The sequence below is a fragment of the Gallinula chloropus genome (genome assembly GCF_964237585.1).
Source record: "Gallinula chloropus genome assembly, chromosome: 13".
Classification (NCBI taxonomy): Eukaryota; Metazoa; Chordata; class Aves; order Gruiformes; family Rallidae; genus Gallinula; species Gallinula chloropus.
In genome coordinates this window covers 8,408,884-8,428,716 of record NC_140098.1, presented here as the reverse complement: position 1 = coordinate 8,428,716, position 19,833 = coordinate 8,408,884, and the positions used below count along the sequence as shown (strand labels likewise).

Below are 19,833 nucleotides of genomic sequence, written 5' to 3'. Positions count from 1 at the left end.
CAAGAGAAATTAGTATATTTTTTTAATCCATATACTCCTACTGCTGGCATAGTTTAAAACAACAGTCTGTCTATTCACTTCAAGGGAAAAAAACAGGGTCTTACAGACCAAGAAAACCATTTTTTCTAGTGCAGGCCCCATCTTCTACATATTCATCTGCAACTTCTGGATTCATATTTGAAGATTAAAGTTTCTCCTCATTAGTAACCTAAGAAAACACCATCCCAAACAAAAATAACATACTTGGTTGTTCTAGCAGTCCCCTGGAACCAGATTCTGACTGCTACATTTGATGTAAAATGCAAAGTCCTATACTTGGGACAGAGTAATCCCACTGACTGGATGACCAAAGAGCAGCTTTAGAGAGAAGGACCCCAAGGTCCTGGTTGATAATAAGCTGAAGAGAAGTCAGCAGTGCACCCTCACAGTGTTGACAGCTAACAAATCCCAGGGTGCAGTGGAAGGAGCATGGCCAGCAGGTCAAGAAAACAAATTATTTCCTTCTATTCAGTACTCATGAGATCACAGCTGGAGTACTGTGTCTAGTTTTGGGCACCCCAGTACAAGACAGAGTAAGGGCAAGTCAAGCAAAAGGCCACCATGACACTTAGAGGGCTAGAGCAAAACGTACAAGGATAGGGTGAGGGAGTTGGGTTTATTCAGCCTGGAGAAGAGGGAATATAATTGTTGCTTTCAAATACCAAATGTGGACTACAAGGGGAGATGAAGCCAGACTCCTCAGTAGTGTGCAGTCAAAAGACAAGGGGCACATTGCAGCAAGGGGACTTCCCTACTACTAGGTACACAGGGAAAATAAAAAAACCCATGTTCACAGCAAGGGCAGTCAAGCATTGGAAAAGGCTGTCCAGAGGTGTGGGATTTCCCTCCTTATCAATGCTCAAGGTCTAGTGCAACCTATCTGACTCCAAAGTCCTGCTCTGAGCAGGGTACTGGACTAAGGGACTTCCAGAGATCCTTTACAAACTAGATCACCCTGCATTTCACTGTAGCACCCAGAAAACGAGCACAGAAGTTTGTGTGACAGTTCTTTTAAGTGCTCCAAACAAATTAATAACTTTTATCAGGTTAATATTATACTGCCCTCGCTGCACAGCAAACATGACTAACACTGGGATTAAAATCTACAGACTGTGCAGTTTTATGCCATAATCCACCTAGCTGCTCTTCCTCAGCTGTTACATGCCAGTCCTCTTTGTTGCCTGCCCCTGCCAAATCCCAGGATAACCTTTCAACTGCTCCATGCTCCTCAGGACTTCTCCAGGCCAGGCTCAATGGCCCTTGAGCTCTCCTCATCCCACATTCACTCATTTGATTAGCAGGCATCACACTGCATCACACATTTCATCCAACTCCTGTAAAGTAACAGCAGTAATGACTTCCAGGCAGTATAGTTGCTTAAACTAATTTTTCACTTTTTCTTGCATTTGACGAAATACCGTATGTCAGGATTTCATAAAGTCAGGTATTTGTGAGCTATGGGGTCAGTTCCTGGGCCTGCTTTCCAATCCAAGAGATGGAAACCTAACAAACCAGGCAGATTTGGTCTTTGGGGCTCCATGCCTAAACATCATAGGCAAGTTTTTGCCAAAAACTAGATGCCTGTGCTAAGGCAGAATGTTAAGGAGGGGGCAACTCCCAGTCCCATTTCAAAAAATCAGCATAACAAAATGCTTCTGCATTTGGTTGTGGGGTTTTGTCCTTAAAAAATGGGCATGAGAGGATCTCATTCACAGAAGCAAAACGAACACTTTTGATATATGGAATTTCACAGACAATCTTCACGAATCAGTGACTTTTAAAAATAGTTTCTATATTTTACAGCTTAAAAACGTCTATCAGAAATATCTGAAAAAGATATCTTAAGCAATTACAAAGTTACTTTAGATAATAACTCCATATAAAAATCCCACCCATTTCTATTATGTTAACTGCTTCTTCGAATTCAAATTCATCCTGATGGAGAATTACAAGAAAGTAAATCAGAAGACTTGATTTTCACAAATACCAATCAAAATAAAGTAAAAACAGGGAGCTGCATGCGAGTGTAGGATCCTGTTATACTGATAGCCACAGCAAACAGCCATCACACTGAAAAGTATCAGAGTATTTACAATCAATCTGAAGCCGTCTTCGCTTTGATAAACCTCATGAAGTAACAGATCCAAGTGCTGACAGTAATCTACACACCTGTCACACTTCCCTTGGGAAGCTTGCCATAAGTGCCTGTGCAATTGTAGAAATAGGTTAAGAGCAAATATGAACATTTTGCCACTGCTCAGTTCTCTGAAACGTATCTCAGGCTTTTAACATCTTTTTCTTGATCTAGCATATAACCAAGAACATTCTCTAAATCACTTTTTCCTGCAGTTACAATTTTCCACCAGGATCCATGAGGATTTCTAATCAATGACAGACCCCAGGACTAGGAAAGCCCGTTTTTGCCACTGCTAACACTTCATCTCAAATTCTGCTCTGTTTTGGTGGGGTTTTTTTACGCTGATGTGACTTTCATATTGCATCAACCCAGAAGTAGAAATACTGAATGCAAAAAAAAATGCAGTATTAACATGAAAGCAAAACTGCCCTGATTGATAAATTTTAGACATTCAAAACTGTTATATTTTTGGAAAACATTATTCAGTAAGGGAAACCTTAAAGTTCCTCGATGTTTCAAGTTGGGGTTTTCCCTAGCGTCTCCTGATATGCAATGAATCTTCTCAAATTCATCTTCACATTGTCAAGAACACACAGTTGATCTGTACTATATTGTCCTCTGCCTTCTTTTCGCATCTGTAAGACCAAAAAACACATACTTTACCAATGGAGAAGTTTCTCCTATTAGATCACCTACAGTTTATAGCTATTCTATATATGTCTTCTATGAAAACAGGCTACCCATGGGAACTTCAGCATGTCAATGTGTGCACATGCGTAGCTAGCAATTATATCTGCAAGTCAATTTACTATAATTGATCTCTGCCTGAAACTAGAGTACTGCTGGCATGCTATTTCACTCAAATCTGAAACACACTTATTCTCTGTAGCTTTTTTTTATGTGAAAGATCTTGCACATCTAACTAACCAAACAACTGTAGCACTGACAGGTATGTATTTTATGTGTACAGTGCTTAGCTATGAAAAGTCACTCCTCAGGCTTCATCTGACTACAAGAACATCATATTGAAGGTCATTCTCTATATAAGACAAGGATGTACCTAAAACTGTAGGTTAGAATCTTGGCCTTGTGATTCTTGAAAATACATAATGCACGACCTATTTTAATTAACCAACAACAGAAGAAAAATGTCCACCTGCACCTAAAGCAAGTTAAAACCAGAAGATATCAATGTAACTTCAGAAGGGACTCTTCTCCCACCAATGTAGCTGCTTGCCTTCAGAGACACCTGCAGGATTTTTTTACATGGGTTTCAGAACAATCTGGCCATCAATAATGCTGATGGTGTAATGCAGATGTTCCAGTGAGGATGCTGCGCTGTTACCATGGCGGTTCCACAAACTGCAAGGTAAATGCATTTGCTTTTCTCTAAAGTGGAATATCAGCAATTCAATTATTTATTTTCTTTTTTCCTCAGTCATCTTATAAAGCCATACAGTCCTGCTTAGTTATCTCTTCTAGCAGCCCAAATCTCAAAGTTTTACCCACAGTGCGAGTTGGGTCCCTGAGCTGGCTGCATGTGATGCCTACCCTCGTTTTGAACACTGGCTGAAATTCTTTCAGGGCTGGAAGCAACTTGATCTGTACCGCTGCCTTCTCTGCTTCTTCACCATCTGCAAATACATCAAAAAGTGCATCCAAGGCTTCCCCTGCCACCACCAGAGAAGATTCCTTCATAGCAACCTCAAGAAGAAATTTTCCAATCATCTGAAAGAAGACAGAAAAAAGTAGTTTTCCAGCAATGCTTAATAAAACTGCAATAAATATAAGAACTGGTTTAGGCTTGCAAAGCCAAGTTTGCTTTTTCACCTTTAGTGTTTCAGCTGTATCTTGTCCTTTTGCCAGAACGCTGCCCGAAATTCCAAGGATGCTCACAACGTTCACTCTAACACTGGCATTGCTGCTGCGAATACCAGCTTCACATAAAGCCAACAGCTGCTCAGGACTCATACACTGTTTAGCAAGGAATAAAAAAACCAAACATAACAACCCAACAGAAAAGAAGCAACACAGACATGTTTACATTTTCATGGAAATTTTCAAATATGACATTTAGGTAATTTGCTTTTACAAAACACAGGCAAATTTATAGCAGAAAGTCTCCTGTATTCTGAAAACTACAGGAATTCTAAAAATTTAATTAGCAAGAAAATATTTAATCGCTCCCTTTCAACTTCTGAAGGTGTTTCTTCCTGGACCAGAGCTGTCATAATGTTAAAAGAAAAATGTTCTAAGCCCAAAGTCATTACCAGAGATACCTAGCTCAGTAGGTATTTCCAACAGCTACATAAAAATTATAGCACAGAAGCTCATTACTCAGTTAAAAGCCAGAAAGGACCAGCTTGACCATCTAGTATCAGATGTTGTATAGCAAATTATTGTTTCATTCATATATTTAGCTCACCAATTCATGTCCAACTAAGATTCTAAAAGGACAACCAGCTTCAACTAGATGACATCAGGAAATAAAGAATCCACATTTCCAAGTGCTAAGTTACTAAATACTTGCCATTACAACCCTCTCCTAAAGATAGTACCTGTGGCTTATTGCTATTTTTGTTTTGAAATACCTTTCATCTGTTTATATGTTGAGGAGGAGATGTATAAAAACGTATTCTTCTAAGGTCCATGACAAATAGAATGAGTGAATATTATTAAATCTGTTCTTTAAATGGTGCTCACACTGGCTGAAATTTAGCACTTCATTTGAATGGGTTTGTTCAAAAAAAAATAACAACTTTTCAGCACTGTCTCACATGAATGTGAACCTGCCAGAGCATTCAAGTTTGAAAGCTTTTACCTGGGAGATGTTCTTTGATGCCATTGTTTGTAGGAGAGCCCTCAAAGCACTGGTTATGGCTTCCAGGAATTCTGTGTCTGTAGGGAGTTCTGTCAAAGAATTGAACCCAGAGCCAAGAGTTAAACAATAAGATGAAGGATACAAGCAGCAAAGAAATACAAATTCCTTAATCCCTTAATCGTTCCTCCAGGTACTACCACAAACAGGAAGAGCTACATTTTCAGAGACTGGTCTTTGTAGCTTGTAACCATAGTGATTGGTTTGAATTCAGTATTAATTGCATCTGGAGGTTAGACCACAGTCAGTCCTCATTTTCAAGCACATCCCTGGTTAAGTCACTTGTGTGACCTAACGCGTGGTACAAACCACCACTGTCAGAACAAGAGCTTGAAGAAAACTGGTATCGCATCAAGGCCATAATACAGGAACTGAGAAAACCACAGAAGCTGACTGCATACTTTAATTCCTTTCTTCTGCCTTCTAAGCAGGATTTTTAGACACCCAGAACTCTGGACTCTTTCCAGTTTGTATAAAGAGCATGCCTTCTGGTGGTTTAATAACCTTTCAGAAACGCACGATTCAAACGCTGCATTATTCTTGTTTAACCACAAATTCATCAATACCAGACATCATCTTCAATACATGTTCTGCATTTTTGAAGCTTTTTATTTTACTCTAATGTGTTCTTATTTTCTGGACCACTCCAGATGACTGAAACTCGATTATTTCATGCACTTTGTCCTCCTTTCCCATGTAAACAACTAGATCTTTATGCCTTTTTTTCACCCTGTAAACCACAGACTGCTTCTAACCACATGTTGGTATGTTATCAACATTATTGGGCAGTTTCCATTACACACCATTTAACTATTAAAAACCCCACTACTTTAACAAAAATGGACATGGGCCATTAATTTATTAGCAGCCTCTGCCTTCAGCTAGCCACTTCTCCAGTTTCATCCAAGAACTTTCTGACTATTGTGAAGCGTAACATGTAGACCCTGAAATCTTGCAGGTTCTGCTCTTCAAGCATGAGACAAGTATTTTGTGTCAACGTCCTTGCATTAATCTTCATACTTGTTTTCATTTCCTGAATTTCAGTTTTTCAAGCACTACACTCTCAGTAATAATGTTCCCATAGACTGATCACATGCTTTTAATGAAACTGAGGGAAAAAAGTGTGTTTTGTAGGCAGATGCATTTTCAATCATTAATGCAGTGTCATACTATACACTGCAGCAAATAAAAGCTACATACACCACACTTGTGGCTACAAATGAAGATGCTTGAAGGAAGGGAAAAAAACCCAAGATTCTCAAACTTCTGAGACAAGAACTGACAAAGTCACACATATGCTAGACTTCAACAGATCTGTCTTAGCAAAAAATGTTTTCTGACAATTTGGAGAACTGGCAGGCTTTTCCAGCCTCTAAGAATATCCCTTTGTTTTGAAAACCCATCATCACTGACCTTAAACCAAAAACAGGTTATCAGAATAGTCTGAATGAAGCAGCCCATCAGGGAATCAGATCATCAGTTTGCAACCACTTCCCTCCCCTCTTTCTCTTTTTTTTTAATCCTCAGTTCAGCTTCTCTATCATATTAACCAAGAGACCAGAGCAGCATAACTGGTCCAACACTATTATTGGAATGATGCTGATCTGATGTTTAAGATCTCAGGAGGCAGCCGAAAGCGCTAACTGCTGCGTATCCACACTGGACCATGCAATGAGACTTTTACTAGCAGATCTATGGGGAAACCATCACAGTTCCTCTATGAATTAACATGCCCTGGACAAAATACAGTGGATATGTATTATAGTGTTTGCCAGGATATGTCTGATATTCTGTAATAGTAATTTTAGAAAAACGAGATGTATTGCCTTCCTTGTTGAAACCAACCAACCAGTGTAACAGGAAGTTAAGCAGCTTTAATATTTAGTCATAAAAACTTCGCACATTTTCTTAATATATTTTCAATAAAGCTATGCAATCATATGCATAAAGCGTGTCCTGGAGACAAGGCAGCTGGCTATTTTTCCCACTGTAATAAGCCTGTACATTCTGGAGATTTTTGCAACAACCACCTTTGCCATAATTCTGTAAGATTCCTAGAAAAACAACCACGTGAAAGACTGCACTAGATAGCCTTTTTTTCCACATGTTTATTTAGGCTAATTTGCACATTTAAAGCAAAAACATCCCATCTTCTCCATGGTTTGTCTGACTGATGAAAAACTACTATTATCACAAATTTGACTCAGCAACCTGTTGTGGTCTCACAGGAAGGCAGGATTCACCCAGCAACTTAGGGACTTTGTGTATGGAAGCACAGACATGTGCTTGTTCTTGCGTTAGCAGCACGCTTGCTCAAGATGCAGTTTAGATAAACACATCTTACTGTGATACACTGTTTTGTCAGCACATTTACAGCTTTCAGTACCCTTATTTTGTAAGGCCAAAGGGCTAAAATTTGCAATAATATAGCATTAAACCTGAACAATGTACACGGCACCCTGTCTATATGAAACAGATCAGCAAACCCCCTTTCTATCTTACCCGTTTTAGCAAAGACCAGCTCCGAGAGGTGCTGTGCAAGGGACTGAAGTGCTGAAGGTCCTCCAAGACAATCCACATCTGACACTAACAAAATGCTATGAAGACAGGTCAAAGCTCTACACTGCACTGCATTCAGTCTGAAACAAAAATAAATGCACTTAGATCTCTCTGAAAGCCAATGTCAAAAGACAAAGAAGGATCTTGCATTAAATAATGTTATGACCCAGTATGCAGCTTGCACAAGCGATTTTTATCTCTTTATTCAAAAATCACATACCAGATCTGCTATTGTCCAGATCTTAAAAGCAACTCAAAGACGGACAATCCTTCTAAGAGTTCTAAAACAGCCAAATACATGTGAAATATAGTAAGAGACAATGAAATTCCTACTTTTTAATTAATGGTTTCCAAGACGGATTTTGCATACAGATGTCTAGAGCAACACTGTTCGGAAAAGCAGTTTTTTCAAGAATCTGGGGAGGGGAAAAAGAAAAGTTTAGCAATAAAGATTTTTTAATTATTATTCTTTTTTTGCCCTGGGGGACACTGAAATTTTAGCTTATTGTCAAACAGATGCATCAGACTAGGTATTTCAAGGCTTTCCAGGTAGCAAGTGTCTCATGTTCTACAAATGCCAGAATCTTCCTTGGTCACTCAAATGGTGCAACTATGGACTGGGCTTGGCACAGTATATTTTAAGCATCCAACTGTACTGAACAAAAGGTAATGATCTAAATGAAAAAGAGCAGCAGAGACTTAGAAAATCTTACAGATTCCACTACAGAACTTGCAGCTAGCTGCAAGTCTAGAAGATCATGCCATGAAACCTGGACTGTAAAGACCGTTAAATGAAAAGCCTTGTATATCTTGCACCTTCATGTCTTACGTCAGAATTCTACCACGCTGCTGAACCAGCATAATGACCAATTCAAACTCCATCTTTACAACCCCAAATAAGAACGAGCAAAACAACTCCAGAATAAGAGCATCCAAATTCTTGTCAGCATCAAATACTGTGCTTCAGACACCATGTGTAAAATGGGGAATGAAGAATTTGTACTTTTCCTGGGCTGACTGTTGCCATTCACATGCATTATTCCATCTCACTTAGCCAATACAGAAATATGGCAGCCGTGCTTCTACTCGACTTCACCTTTCTTTTTGCAGGCACTTTTTCATGTCTAAATCAAGCAATAACAAACTCTGGCTTTTGTAAAAGCCAAATTGAAAAAGAAAAAAAACCCAAACCACCTGATTTCTGAAACACACAAACCTTCTATTCCCACTTAGGTGAAGAAATTGTTTAGCTCAAGACAGCTCACGTGATGATGCTCCACCTCTAGGCCAAAAAAAGCAAAGCTAAACCTATTTAAAAAAAAAAGAATTCCTTTTCTCCAGATGGATTGGGATCATTTGTTTGCCTAACCTGGGATACAAATCAGGCACAATGGAAAGACTGTACCATGTGTTGGAAATAAAGGACAATACCTTCTTTGGAATGAGGTTGTTCAGAAATGCCGAATTAACCTCATCAGAGAGGCACAAGGGTGACATTAGCAGCCCACTCCCCTCATTGTATGAGTTTTCCATAAACAAATCGCTTTCATCACTGCTGGAGAGTTCTTCCCATTCATCATCAGAGAGATCTGAGAACAGAAGACAGACTTGTAAATGTAACAGCACTCATGCAATATCCCCTTTCTCAATTACAGTTGCCTCTAGCTCTTGGTTTATGGTCTAAGCTTTCAGGCTCTAGTGAAGCCAGTAAGTCTCAGTTCTAAATACTGTACTATTATTTGTTACATTCTTTTATTTAAAAAAATTATACATTTTATATTCACTCAGGCAACAAGTATTCTTATGAGAAGTTCCTTACACACTGACACTTCATTTTCTGATATTAACTATGCTTGACAAAGATATCAAAAAAGGTATGAAAGAAATATTTCATAAAGCATTTACCAAGACTTTAATTTGGATTGTACTTTTTACTTTGTGAGGTAGATTCAAGCACGCAAATAGGCCAGTTTAACTTAACTTGCTTACTAACTGCAGTTTGAAGCAACTGCTTTCTCCGGCAATTCTGAAGCCAGAGACACACGTCTACTTTGAAGGCAGACTTGGCCTGGCAAAGACAAGCCAAATCCATCATTTATACTTAAACTGACATACCTACTTCCACTGGGTTTATACCAGTTTATCTAAAAGTTGTTTTAAACCTGGTTACATTTTAACTGGTGTGACACTGGTGTTTACCAAGTCCTAAGTCTACAGGTTGGACTGATTCTCCTCACCTCTCCCTGCACACATAGGCAGGGTATTGAACTATTGTGACAAAAAGGTATCATATTCAGCCCCAAATATAACTTTGCCCGACAACAGATATTCACATGAGATCCAGGTGCTGTAGTATCTACAGTAAGAGCCATGCACTTTCTCTGTGGCAAAAAGTATATTCATTCATTTAAGATACAGCAACAACGGTCTAAATTAAGGCATTTCACCTGCACCACGCGGCAGCCGAAGGATTTATTTGAAGGTGATGACTGTTTATCTGGCACAAACATAACTCATCACACTGTAACAACTTGATCTGGTATCTTCTTTTGCTCATGGCAATATTCAATTAATTCTACAGCCATTATATGCTAACATTAAGAGCTTTTCCATGAGAAAACAGCTGTCTTCTGCTTTAGGAACAAGCATGAAAACAAATCGGGCATCCCCCTTTCAGTAAGCCTCTTGCCTCTTCTAAAATATTATAAAGCAAAGAAAACAAGAGTCCCCATTGAAAATTAAATAATAACTAAATGAGCTGACCAAGCAATTCAGCAACAACAAAGACAACAGTCAGGAGATGTTCAGTGAGTAACAGGCCAGAGCAGGATCCACACTCTGGAACATTAACCTCTATCAGGTTTCCTGTAACATTCTGGAAACAGAGAAGTATTTCCAAAGGCAATCCCATCTTAACTAGCACTGATAACCTAGAAACTCCAGATTGGACAGGGATGCTGGAGTCTCCTGGTTCCTTCCCATGTCCCTGCTAAGGGGAGAGCACTCTGCTCCTTCTCTTGCCAGCCTGGTCATTTCCCTCAGTTCTGTATCAAGCCAAGTGTTTCTACGAACTCGGCATAATGGCTAAAGCTATTTTAGTCCTCAAATAACATGAAAATTAAATGAACAGCTGCCTCTGGATTCCTCTTAATTTCTACAGCCTATGTTTCTGTCTGCCCATGAATGGGTAAAGTACTGTAGTGAAATACAGCACAATCAACCCTACATTACACTGAGTGAATGGGAGAATGTGCAGCTTACCCACAAGAGATTTTCCAATTAAAGGGGAGAGCTTATGAATTACAGCTCATTAGATGAGAAACGCAGCTTTGAAAAGAGCTTCATATACTAGGTACAGAATTTCCTTGCACTCTAAGAGAAATAAAAAAAGTCACCATTGGGAATACCTGGGTATTGCTGCAGATTTTATTAGAACCTGAAAGATTTACTTTAAAAGTTCTCCTGCACAATTAATTTTACATCGGGCTCACAAACTGTACTAGTAATTTGAATTTGCAGGTTGTCGTGGTTTCGCCCTGGCTGGAGGCCAGACAACCACCAAAGTCAGAGGGTTTGGGGGGTTGGGAGGTTTGTTTCTCATAAACAGAATTTGAGAATAATTTGTTTTCCTGAAGAAATGGAGAAAAGCTATCAAAACTGAATGTCAGAGTTCACAGAAGATACAGAGTATCCATTTCCTACTCCCCTCACAGTAACAGCCTTTTCTTCTCCTCAAAAAAGCTCATAAAGGCAGAACTCTGAACAGCCTGAATTTGCACTGCTGCCAGATTTGCATTCAAAAGCTGTCTCTCGCCCTTCTTTTGCAACACTTGTAACACCAAACTCAAAACTGTAAGATTAAATTGCTTTAGAAAAAATCACAGAATCGTAGGGGTTGGAAGGGACCTCGAGAGATCATTGGCTCCAAGCCCCCAAAATTGATGCCCCCATCCTGCAATAGGACTCACACCCACACCATAGCAGATGAATGCTCAGAACGTGCTCTAACCAAACAAAGAATCTGCTGTAATACTTTTGAGGAAATAATCTCTTCAGCACAAGTGCTTTTTTTTTGTTCTTAAATGTTGGCACATGTGGTATCATGCAAAAAATATGTAAGGGACAGAAGTTATTTAACTGAGAAAAAACCCACCTAATTTAGTCATAGAAATTACAACCAAACCTGCCCCCCAGATGAAGGTAGCAGGGACAAGCAGTCTACGTGCACTCCTTAAAAGTTTAAGATCACCAAACAGCAAACTAAACATGACCTATTCAAGAAACAACATGCACCACCACACTTGCAATGAAAGAGATTTCCTACAAACCATCACTGCAGCACATATTAACAATGATTTCCAGAGCAGTCTGCTGAGCCGTCAGTAAAGCTGTCACTTCCTTCAGTTCCCACTTATCAGACTAAAAAAGAAAAATATAAACCAAATTTAATTTTGTAAAACATTTCAGTGCAATTTAAGGTACCCAGACTGCCAGTTAAAAATAAAATCCTGCAATTTTCTCTTCCCAATCCTCCCCATTTAAAAAATGGGCAAACAAACTCTATCATCGTTCTGATGGCTGCTTCAGAACGAATTTTACCTTTAAGAAACAGCCCCTGCACTACAGTTGTAGCAGACAAGATTACCTAATGGCTAAATGGTTACAACCACTGAAAGCCTCACTTGCCCTACATGGAGATCAGAAGTCCCTGCAGAAGCTACAGGAAAAGGCATGAGGTAAGCCTGTGCCTTCCACCACAGGAAAAAAAAATGGAAAGGCACTTTCCTGATGTGCCATGCAACTTACATTTGGACAAGTTGAGCTGGAACTCTCCATGATCAGCTTTGAAGCTTTAGCTAAAATCATCAAGCCATTTGGGAGTTTGGGTGAGTAACACTGGTAGGCAGCCACTGGCTAACGTTCGGTCAAGACCAGTCAGATGCTCAGCCAAACACACTAAGCCCTCTCAGAGCAAGCCAGCCAGCCACACTTACTGGAAATAGGTCTGAAACGTCATTTTCTCTTCTGACTTTTCCTTTTGGTATTTCTTCCATATCATCATCTTCAATCAAAACATTATTGTCCATAACATCACTCATGTTTTCCTCAGTTCCTGCCTCCGCAGCAAGTTTTAACCTGTTTCTTTCCGCTTCATTCATACGAATAATTGTTTCGCCAGCATCTATTGCTAATGACTCTGAGAAAATCTTCAGGATTGCATTAACCATGCTTCCCAGGCTGCCTGGGGGAATGGTATCCTTGATATTCCAGATAGTGCCTAAACACGAGACAGTCGAAACACAAGACTGTTAAAATACTCAATTCCCAGCTCTGCTATAGCTATATATTTTGTAAGGACACAGCCTGCACTAGTTAAAATACTCAGTGCTTATATTTCAGTATGAATGTTCAAGCCTTTTCTCTACAGACTTGCAGCTTTTTCTGCTTAGTATTTCACATACTCATCTGTAATAACTACATTACGCCCACACCTTGAGCAAATTTCCACACATAAGGACACCCAGCTCATGCAGAGCCATCTTGGCAACATTTTTTACCCGTGATAACAAATCCATATGAGATAACCATTTGCTGTGGATTCTCAACATTAAACTGATTTATTACACTCCAGTATCAAAAATCATCACTGTTGAACGTTTATGGTGGAAAATGCAAGGTAGATAACCTGAGGCAAAAACCTATGCCTATTAAGTTCAAAACAATTCCTGTACTACTAATTATTGACTGATTTCACTGCTGAAAACCAAACGAGCAGTTAAAATGGGTTGTCTTACTGAGCAGGTACTGAACTCAGAAACAAGCATCTAAGACAGTTTTAAAACTAGTTGCAAATATTTTGTTACTCCAAAACACAATCCCAAGAGGCAGAAATAACCTCATGAACCATCTATATAGGCTTTGATGACCGGATGTCCAGACTATCAGAGAAGGCTAAACCTTCTGTCCTTCCCAGCCTCATTTATATGCCATGCTCTCCATCACAAAGCAACGAACACCCTCGAGCACTGTACCTGCTATCAGTGTTCTCAGTAGGATATGCTTCATTGTGCTCTCTGGACACAACATCACACTTTCCAATATTTGCTGTGCAGAAGCATTGAACGAAGAAAGAAGATCTGGATTATCTTCAGTCACTGCCTGCAAGCAGTTTGCTGCAGCAAAGAACAACAAAGATAATTAACAAACCCTACAGTAGCTTTCACTCTCCTAATGAGAAAGTGTTATCTTCCTGAAAGCCAGAGTAATGAAACAGGCATGGGAAAAAAAAAAAAAAACCCAACCAAAAACCATGCAGCAGCATGTTGCCAGGGTAAGACAGCGTCCTTCCAAAACTATGGTTTAGGTAAAAGGCAAACCTGTATAGGAAACAGGTGAGGACAGCACCACACAAGACACGGGACTAGCAGTAATAATTTCAGCTACTCAAAATCCAGTGTCTCCACTGTACACTGACTAGGGAAAACACCAACCACCACTGCGAGTACATATACCTGTCAGATCGTGACAAAACCCTAACGACAATGCTACTAGGAAAAAGACGTTAAAAGTGACAGTTGTTTGGGGTAGTTTTAGATGAATTATGTCCTTTGCTCTACAAATTAGACCCTTTATTACCAAAGCCAGAAAATAAATGAAAAGCACAGCCTCCATCTAGAGCTTTCTCTCCACAAATTTTTTCCTCCCATGTGACACCAGTGCTACATTCATATAGTAAAGAGAAAGGGAAAGAAAAAAAAAAAAAAGATCTTTAAGTCCTTATCTTCTCTTCTTACCACTTACCTACTGAAATAGCCAGATCCACATTCGTGGAAAATTTCTTCATATAATGTAACACAGACTCCAGACATCCTTCTTTATTGAATATGGATACTGCAGTATTGTTGCATTCACTAATGCATAAGGAAAGATTAATGAAATACTTTTTCCAGGGAAAACAAAAATCCTGTAACAACATTTTAAGTAACTCATTGTTACTTACATTCTAAAAACATACCTAGGAATTGCAGGTTAGTCAAAGAGCTGTCCTTCATTACTGAGGTTGCAATCAGCTTTACAGCAGTTGCAATAACCTGGATGCCTTTGAGGAAAGCTTGCTGCTGCCAGCCGCTTCCTCACACACGCTATTTGGGAGCCCAAGTACAGCCTCATGTGGTCAGTGCCAGCCAGGGCACGAAAGGCAGCTTATAGGACTACAAGCCAGCTCAGGGCTTTCTGCAGCCATGAAGACCTCATCCACAAACCTACTGACCACAGGGCCAGCTTCTGCCTCTCACACAAACACTTGCTTACTCCAGAAAATGACTGCTCTTACCATTCAGAAATACACGCTATAATCAATGCTAGATGCTGTCATTATCCTACAGTGGGATTTGTGTTTCTCAAAGTTTTCACAGCTATTCCATTTTTTAAACTAATATATTGATACAAACCAAATTCAAACTAAAAAAGCATGGGAACTAACAAGCTACAAGGGTCTTCAGAAACTGACTTTGAAAACATTACGTCTCAGCATCAATGCCAGCCCCAATTTTATCAGTACCAAACCTAGCAACTAAGTCAGCAGTTCACTGTCACTGCCACAGAGTTCAAAATACAGAATTGATTGATGGCACACCTAATGATTATAGATCCTGTTCCAAAGCTCTTACCTCTACAAAACAATTTAAAAAATTAACACAAAACATCGCTGAGTCAGAGTTACAAAGGGTATACTGCGTAAAGCAGTTTCTGTACTGTTCCAGATTTGAATCCCTAAAAAAAAACAAGCCAATTTACAAACAAGGCCTCAGGCCACCAGCCATTCCATACAGACACTGAAACACTGTACAGGACAAAGCAAAATTCTGTATGACCTAAGTGTGCCGTGGCACGGAGCTCAGGGAGCTGTTACAAAGCCAAGAGAAACAAATTCAAAGAGAGCAATCAGAACAGGTTTGTATCACTTTGATTGTTTCTAGCCATTTCTCTTCCTCCACCTGGTGTTTCCAATGTAGGCTGCTAACTGAACAGGTCATATTCTTACGTAATTAACCAGATTTTATCAGTGCCTCAGTCGCTAAGCCATAGTTTGCCCAAATGTTTAATATTAACTTTTGGGATGACCTGCAGAGGGACGAAGTAGTAAAAAAACTCCTCATTATTCCCACAGCACTGGTATCCACTGATCAGTATTTTATTTTCCCCGTCTCCTGCCTGTATCATGATAAGGATCTACCTGCACTGCATTCAAGACCCCACAACCCAAACTGTGCAGGAGACTATGACAGAACATACTCAGAAAACAGTATCTGTCAGGATGATCAATAGAAAGAAATTTTTGTCTCTCTCCTAAAGCTAATGACCACCTTTGTGCACTTTTAGAACCCTTTAAGTAGAAAAGTAATTTATGGTAGAATTGTACTTCAGATCAGATGAGGTTTTGCCATTTATTATGCAAGACACACGTAGGAGCAATGCAATCAGAAATCAGAATCAGCAATGGACTACATCTTCCTGTGTAAGGGCAGCCACTTCTTTTCTGCTTCAATTCTTATCTCTCAGGAACAATTTAATTTAGGTCTTCCAAAGGCCAGTGTTTCCAGCACACTTACCATACATTCCACAGCAAGTTAATAGCCTCGTTGGCTATGTCTTCGATATAATTTTTGTTCGTCTCCCTGCATTTCTTTGGAGAGAGCTGGCTAGCATCTAGTCCAGTGCTACACTACAAGGAAACAAGAGAACCAGGGTTTGGAAACAAAAAAGCCAAGAGAAAAGCAAAAAAACTTAAAACATTAGCACCAAAGTGAATGGGAATCTCTCTCATGAGGTGTTTATTACCAGAAAGCCTGACTAGTTTCCTATTTTCTATGGGCCACAGTGGAATTGAATCATTGATAAGGATGTAGAAAGACTGTTGCAGTACTTGCTTTGTATTTTTTTAATAAAGAAATACTTAACAATTTTAGAACCTAAATTGTTGTTTCTTGCTAATACAGTCTGTATGGAATTTTCACCAGTTCTGTCTAATCACAAAGATAATTCAGCTAATATCTTGCTGTGCTTTACAGTAACACTATTACCCATATTTTAAGATGGGGAAGAAACATACAGAAAACGATGGTACTGCTCAAGGCTGCTCATACAAAGACAGCAGGTGACAGAACTCAATGCAATTTCCAAACTGCACTGCAACACCTGGACCAAACAAAGAATAGTATTCAGTACAGATTGCTCTACAACAGCAGGAACTACCCAACTGTAAATCCAAGCTTTCATTTAGACAAAATTGCTTACAAGAAAAAACAAACCCTCACTAGAATAACATTGTAACATAAACACTAGATCAGGATCTTGGCTGACAGAATAGATTTGTCTTAAATGGTATTCCAGACCCAAAATCTCCAGGCCATTTATGCAAAACCTCACCACAGGCCCAAGCAGATCAGGAGGCAGAAGCAATTGGTCTGCAATCTCCAGAATAATTTTTGTACTACTGAGTCTACCGAAACATTCTTTCACAAGATCTTTCAAATACTTTATCTTCATAATAGGTACAAAAATTGACCTATTTTTGAAAGTTGAATAATTCAATGGCTAGATCGGTTTTAATATCAGAATAAAAATACACAGACCTCTTTCAGAAGCGCGACAAGAGGTGTCATGATGTCTTTTGTTACCATGTCATCACAGACTTCAAAACCCCCACAAGCACTCAGATTTCTGGGAAAAATAATAAATACACTGGATCAGATACAGTATTTTCCAGAAACACTTTAAAGAACTATGTATTCAGTATTCTTCTCTAAGGAATATGGTACTTTTTGTTTCAAAATCAATCTAATTCATCAGTAATTTTAGTCTTCCACCTTCCTAACACAAAAGAGTGACTTTGTGTTAGGGAAAAAAATACTTTCACTTGTCTAGCACAACTAGAACACTTATCTGTACTAAAACATGACTTCTGTCAGGTACTACTCAGTGTAAGATACAACATGAATGTTAACAAGTTTCTACAAATGAAGCCACAGCACTGACCACAGAATAGCAACTCAAAATGCTGCTGTTCCATACTTAGGAGTTTTTCAAAAAGCCAGGTAAGCACATTCTCTAACCAACCCTCCACTCCTACACTGCTATGAAGACACCAAAAGCTGTATCAGCAGAGCTCATTCACTGTATCTCTTCTTGGGGTTTTTTGCCCCTAACATAAGGATGGAAAGGAGCACATTCCACCAGGAATAGATAAAGCAGTAGTACCAAACTTAAACCCTGCTCCTCACTAAAGTCTCCTGGCAGCCTACTGGAATAAGAAATGCCCCTCTCTCAGGGACTCAGGCAAACTTACTCAAGACAGAGTTGAAGCAAGAGATGTCGGTATTCAAGTTCACAGTTTTTAACAGCATAAAGCTACTCTCCTCTTTGCCATGCCAGAAGCACTTCATTCTAACTCTGCTTATTACCAACTGCTTACCGGAGAGCTCCTGCAGCGGTCTCCCGAACCGCTAAACTGTGATCCATCAACAGCGGCCCTAAGCACCGGACCACATCCCTCTGCAGAAAGGCTGGGATTACATGCTTCTGCTGCAACAGCTTGGAAATACTGGCACAGGCGTACTCTCTCACTTCAGCGCTTGGGTGCTGCAGCTGGGGAGGCAGAAACAGGGCACGTTTTGGGGAGGGAAAAAGTTAACTGGAAGTTTGCTTGAGTGAAAAGACTGATCTGACTTTTTACAGGTAGCTCCTGAATGGAACCAAAATCCATGGAAGTGTAAGTCTTTGCCTGGGTTATGCATGTTAACTATGGAACTAGGTAAATACTATTCTGGGCACTCAATAAGACAGATGTAGTTTGGACGCAGATTTGACACTAATCTGCACTGGTGGAACCTCATTCAATTACTATGCTTTAAAAAAAATAGACAAAAGGGGGGAAAATATACCATCAAGGAAATACAACAGACATAACATATGCTACCATAAAGACAAGCCGAAGAATCCAAAACTACAAAAAAAATTATAGCTCTTAGTCTGAAAGTATCTGCTTAAAGCCAAAAATACAGGTTCATGTGAGATGTAAGAATTGCAAACCACAGCAGTAACAAAAAAGCAGTAGTGCCTATCCCGGAAGGTCATGGAGTTTGCTGAAAACCTAACAGAAAAGTTGAAGGTGCTGAAGAGCAGAACAGAGCAGAGTGGTACATCCAATTCCACCTTACTGAAACTGATGGAGACTTTGCACTTCATCCTCATCTATGCATGTATTTTTTAACTCTATCTCTTTAAGACTAAGTAAGTTCATCTAGAAGAATAATCAAGCTGTTATTTGTTCAATGAGTTCAGTGAGGCGAGGTGAACAAAGGGGATTTATTTACATAAAGGAAAAGAGATTTTTACTTCTGATTCTGAAGTCACAAGCACAGGAAGAGGCTTTAGACTAGTTTTTACTTGTGTTTCTTAAACCAAAACCAAGTGGGAACACGGCCAAGTGCTCCTTCAGCATTTTCTATCGGTTACTTTTCCCATGGATCTCAGACTCCTGGCCCTGGCTACCTGGAGAAAAACTCTCCAGTTGGGCAGCCCGAAACCGAGTGCTGCAAGAACCGCTTCAAAGCGCCTCTCAGACAAGGGGGCACAGCGCAGCCTCCCGCCCAGCCCCTCTGAACCGGCCAGGAAAGAACAAGGCCGGTTTGCCGCCCCTCCCTGCCGGGCCGCCCGCGGGCGCAGCCGTGACGCCGGAGAAGCGACGCGGCGGCAGGGACGGGCGGCGGCGCACGCCACGCAGCGCTCCGCCGCTCCTTCCCGCGCCCGGTCCCTCACCCGACACGGCCGGCGAGGGCTCAGCCCTCGCTTCACCCCCACCGCAACAGCGGGCACAGCTCTCGCCGGCCCCGGCCGGGAGTAGCGCCGGGCCCGCCCTCGCCCCGACGGCGGCCGCCCCCCCGCTTCCCGCCCGCACCTTCTCCAGCAGCTCCGCGGCTGGCTCTTCCTCGGGGTCGCCCTCCCCTTCGCGGCGCTGCTCGGAGCCGGTGGGGGAGAAGGGAGCCGTGCGGAACCGCCGCGCCCGGCTCTTCCCCATGGCTCCGCGGCCGCCGCGCCGCCCGGCGCCGGCGCATCCACGTGTGCGGCCCCGCGCAGGCGCAGCGCGGGCCCGCCGCGCCGGGCCCGCCCCCGCCGCTCGCCAGCCCTCCCTGCGGAAGGAGTGCTCGCAGCCAGGTCA

At 40.8% G+C, this 19,833-nt stretch overlaps 1 protein-coding gene across 1 annotated transcript; it reads right to left on the bottom strand.

Annotated features, from left to right (window-relative positions):
- Positions 1 to 1,214: 1,214 nt before the first annotated feature.
- On the bottom strand, positions 1,215 to 19,699 carry HEATR3 (HEAT repeat containing 3). The gene is made up of 15 exons (XM_084270138.1): positions 19,573 to 19,699; positions 18,088 to 18,260; positions 17,249 to 17,336; positions 16,226 to 16,338; positions 14,415 to 14,524; positions 13,646 to 13,786; positions 12,608 to 12,891; positions 11,942 to 12,032; positions 9,045 to 9,202; positions 7,947 to 8,029; positions 7,557 to 7,693; positions 4,998 to 5,086; positions 4,007 to 4,150; positions 3,728 to 3,904; positions 1,215 to 2,811 (listed from the first exon to the last, which is right to left on the bottom strand). The coding sequence occupies exons 1-15, from the start codon at positions 19,690 to 19,692 to the stop codon at positions 2,692 to 2,694; spliced, it is 2,028 nt and encodes a 675-aa protein (XP_084126264.1). The 5' UTR covers positions 19,693 to 19,699; the 3' UTR covers positions 1,215 to 2,691.
- Between the last annotated feature and the right edge of the window lie 134 nt (positions 19,700 to 19,833).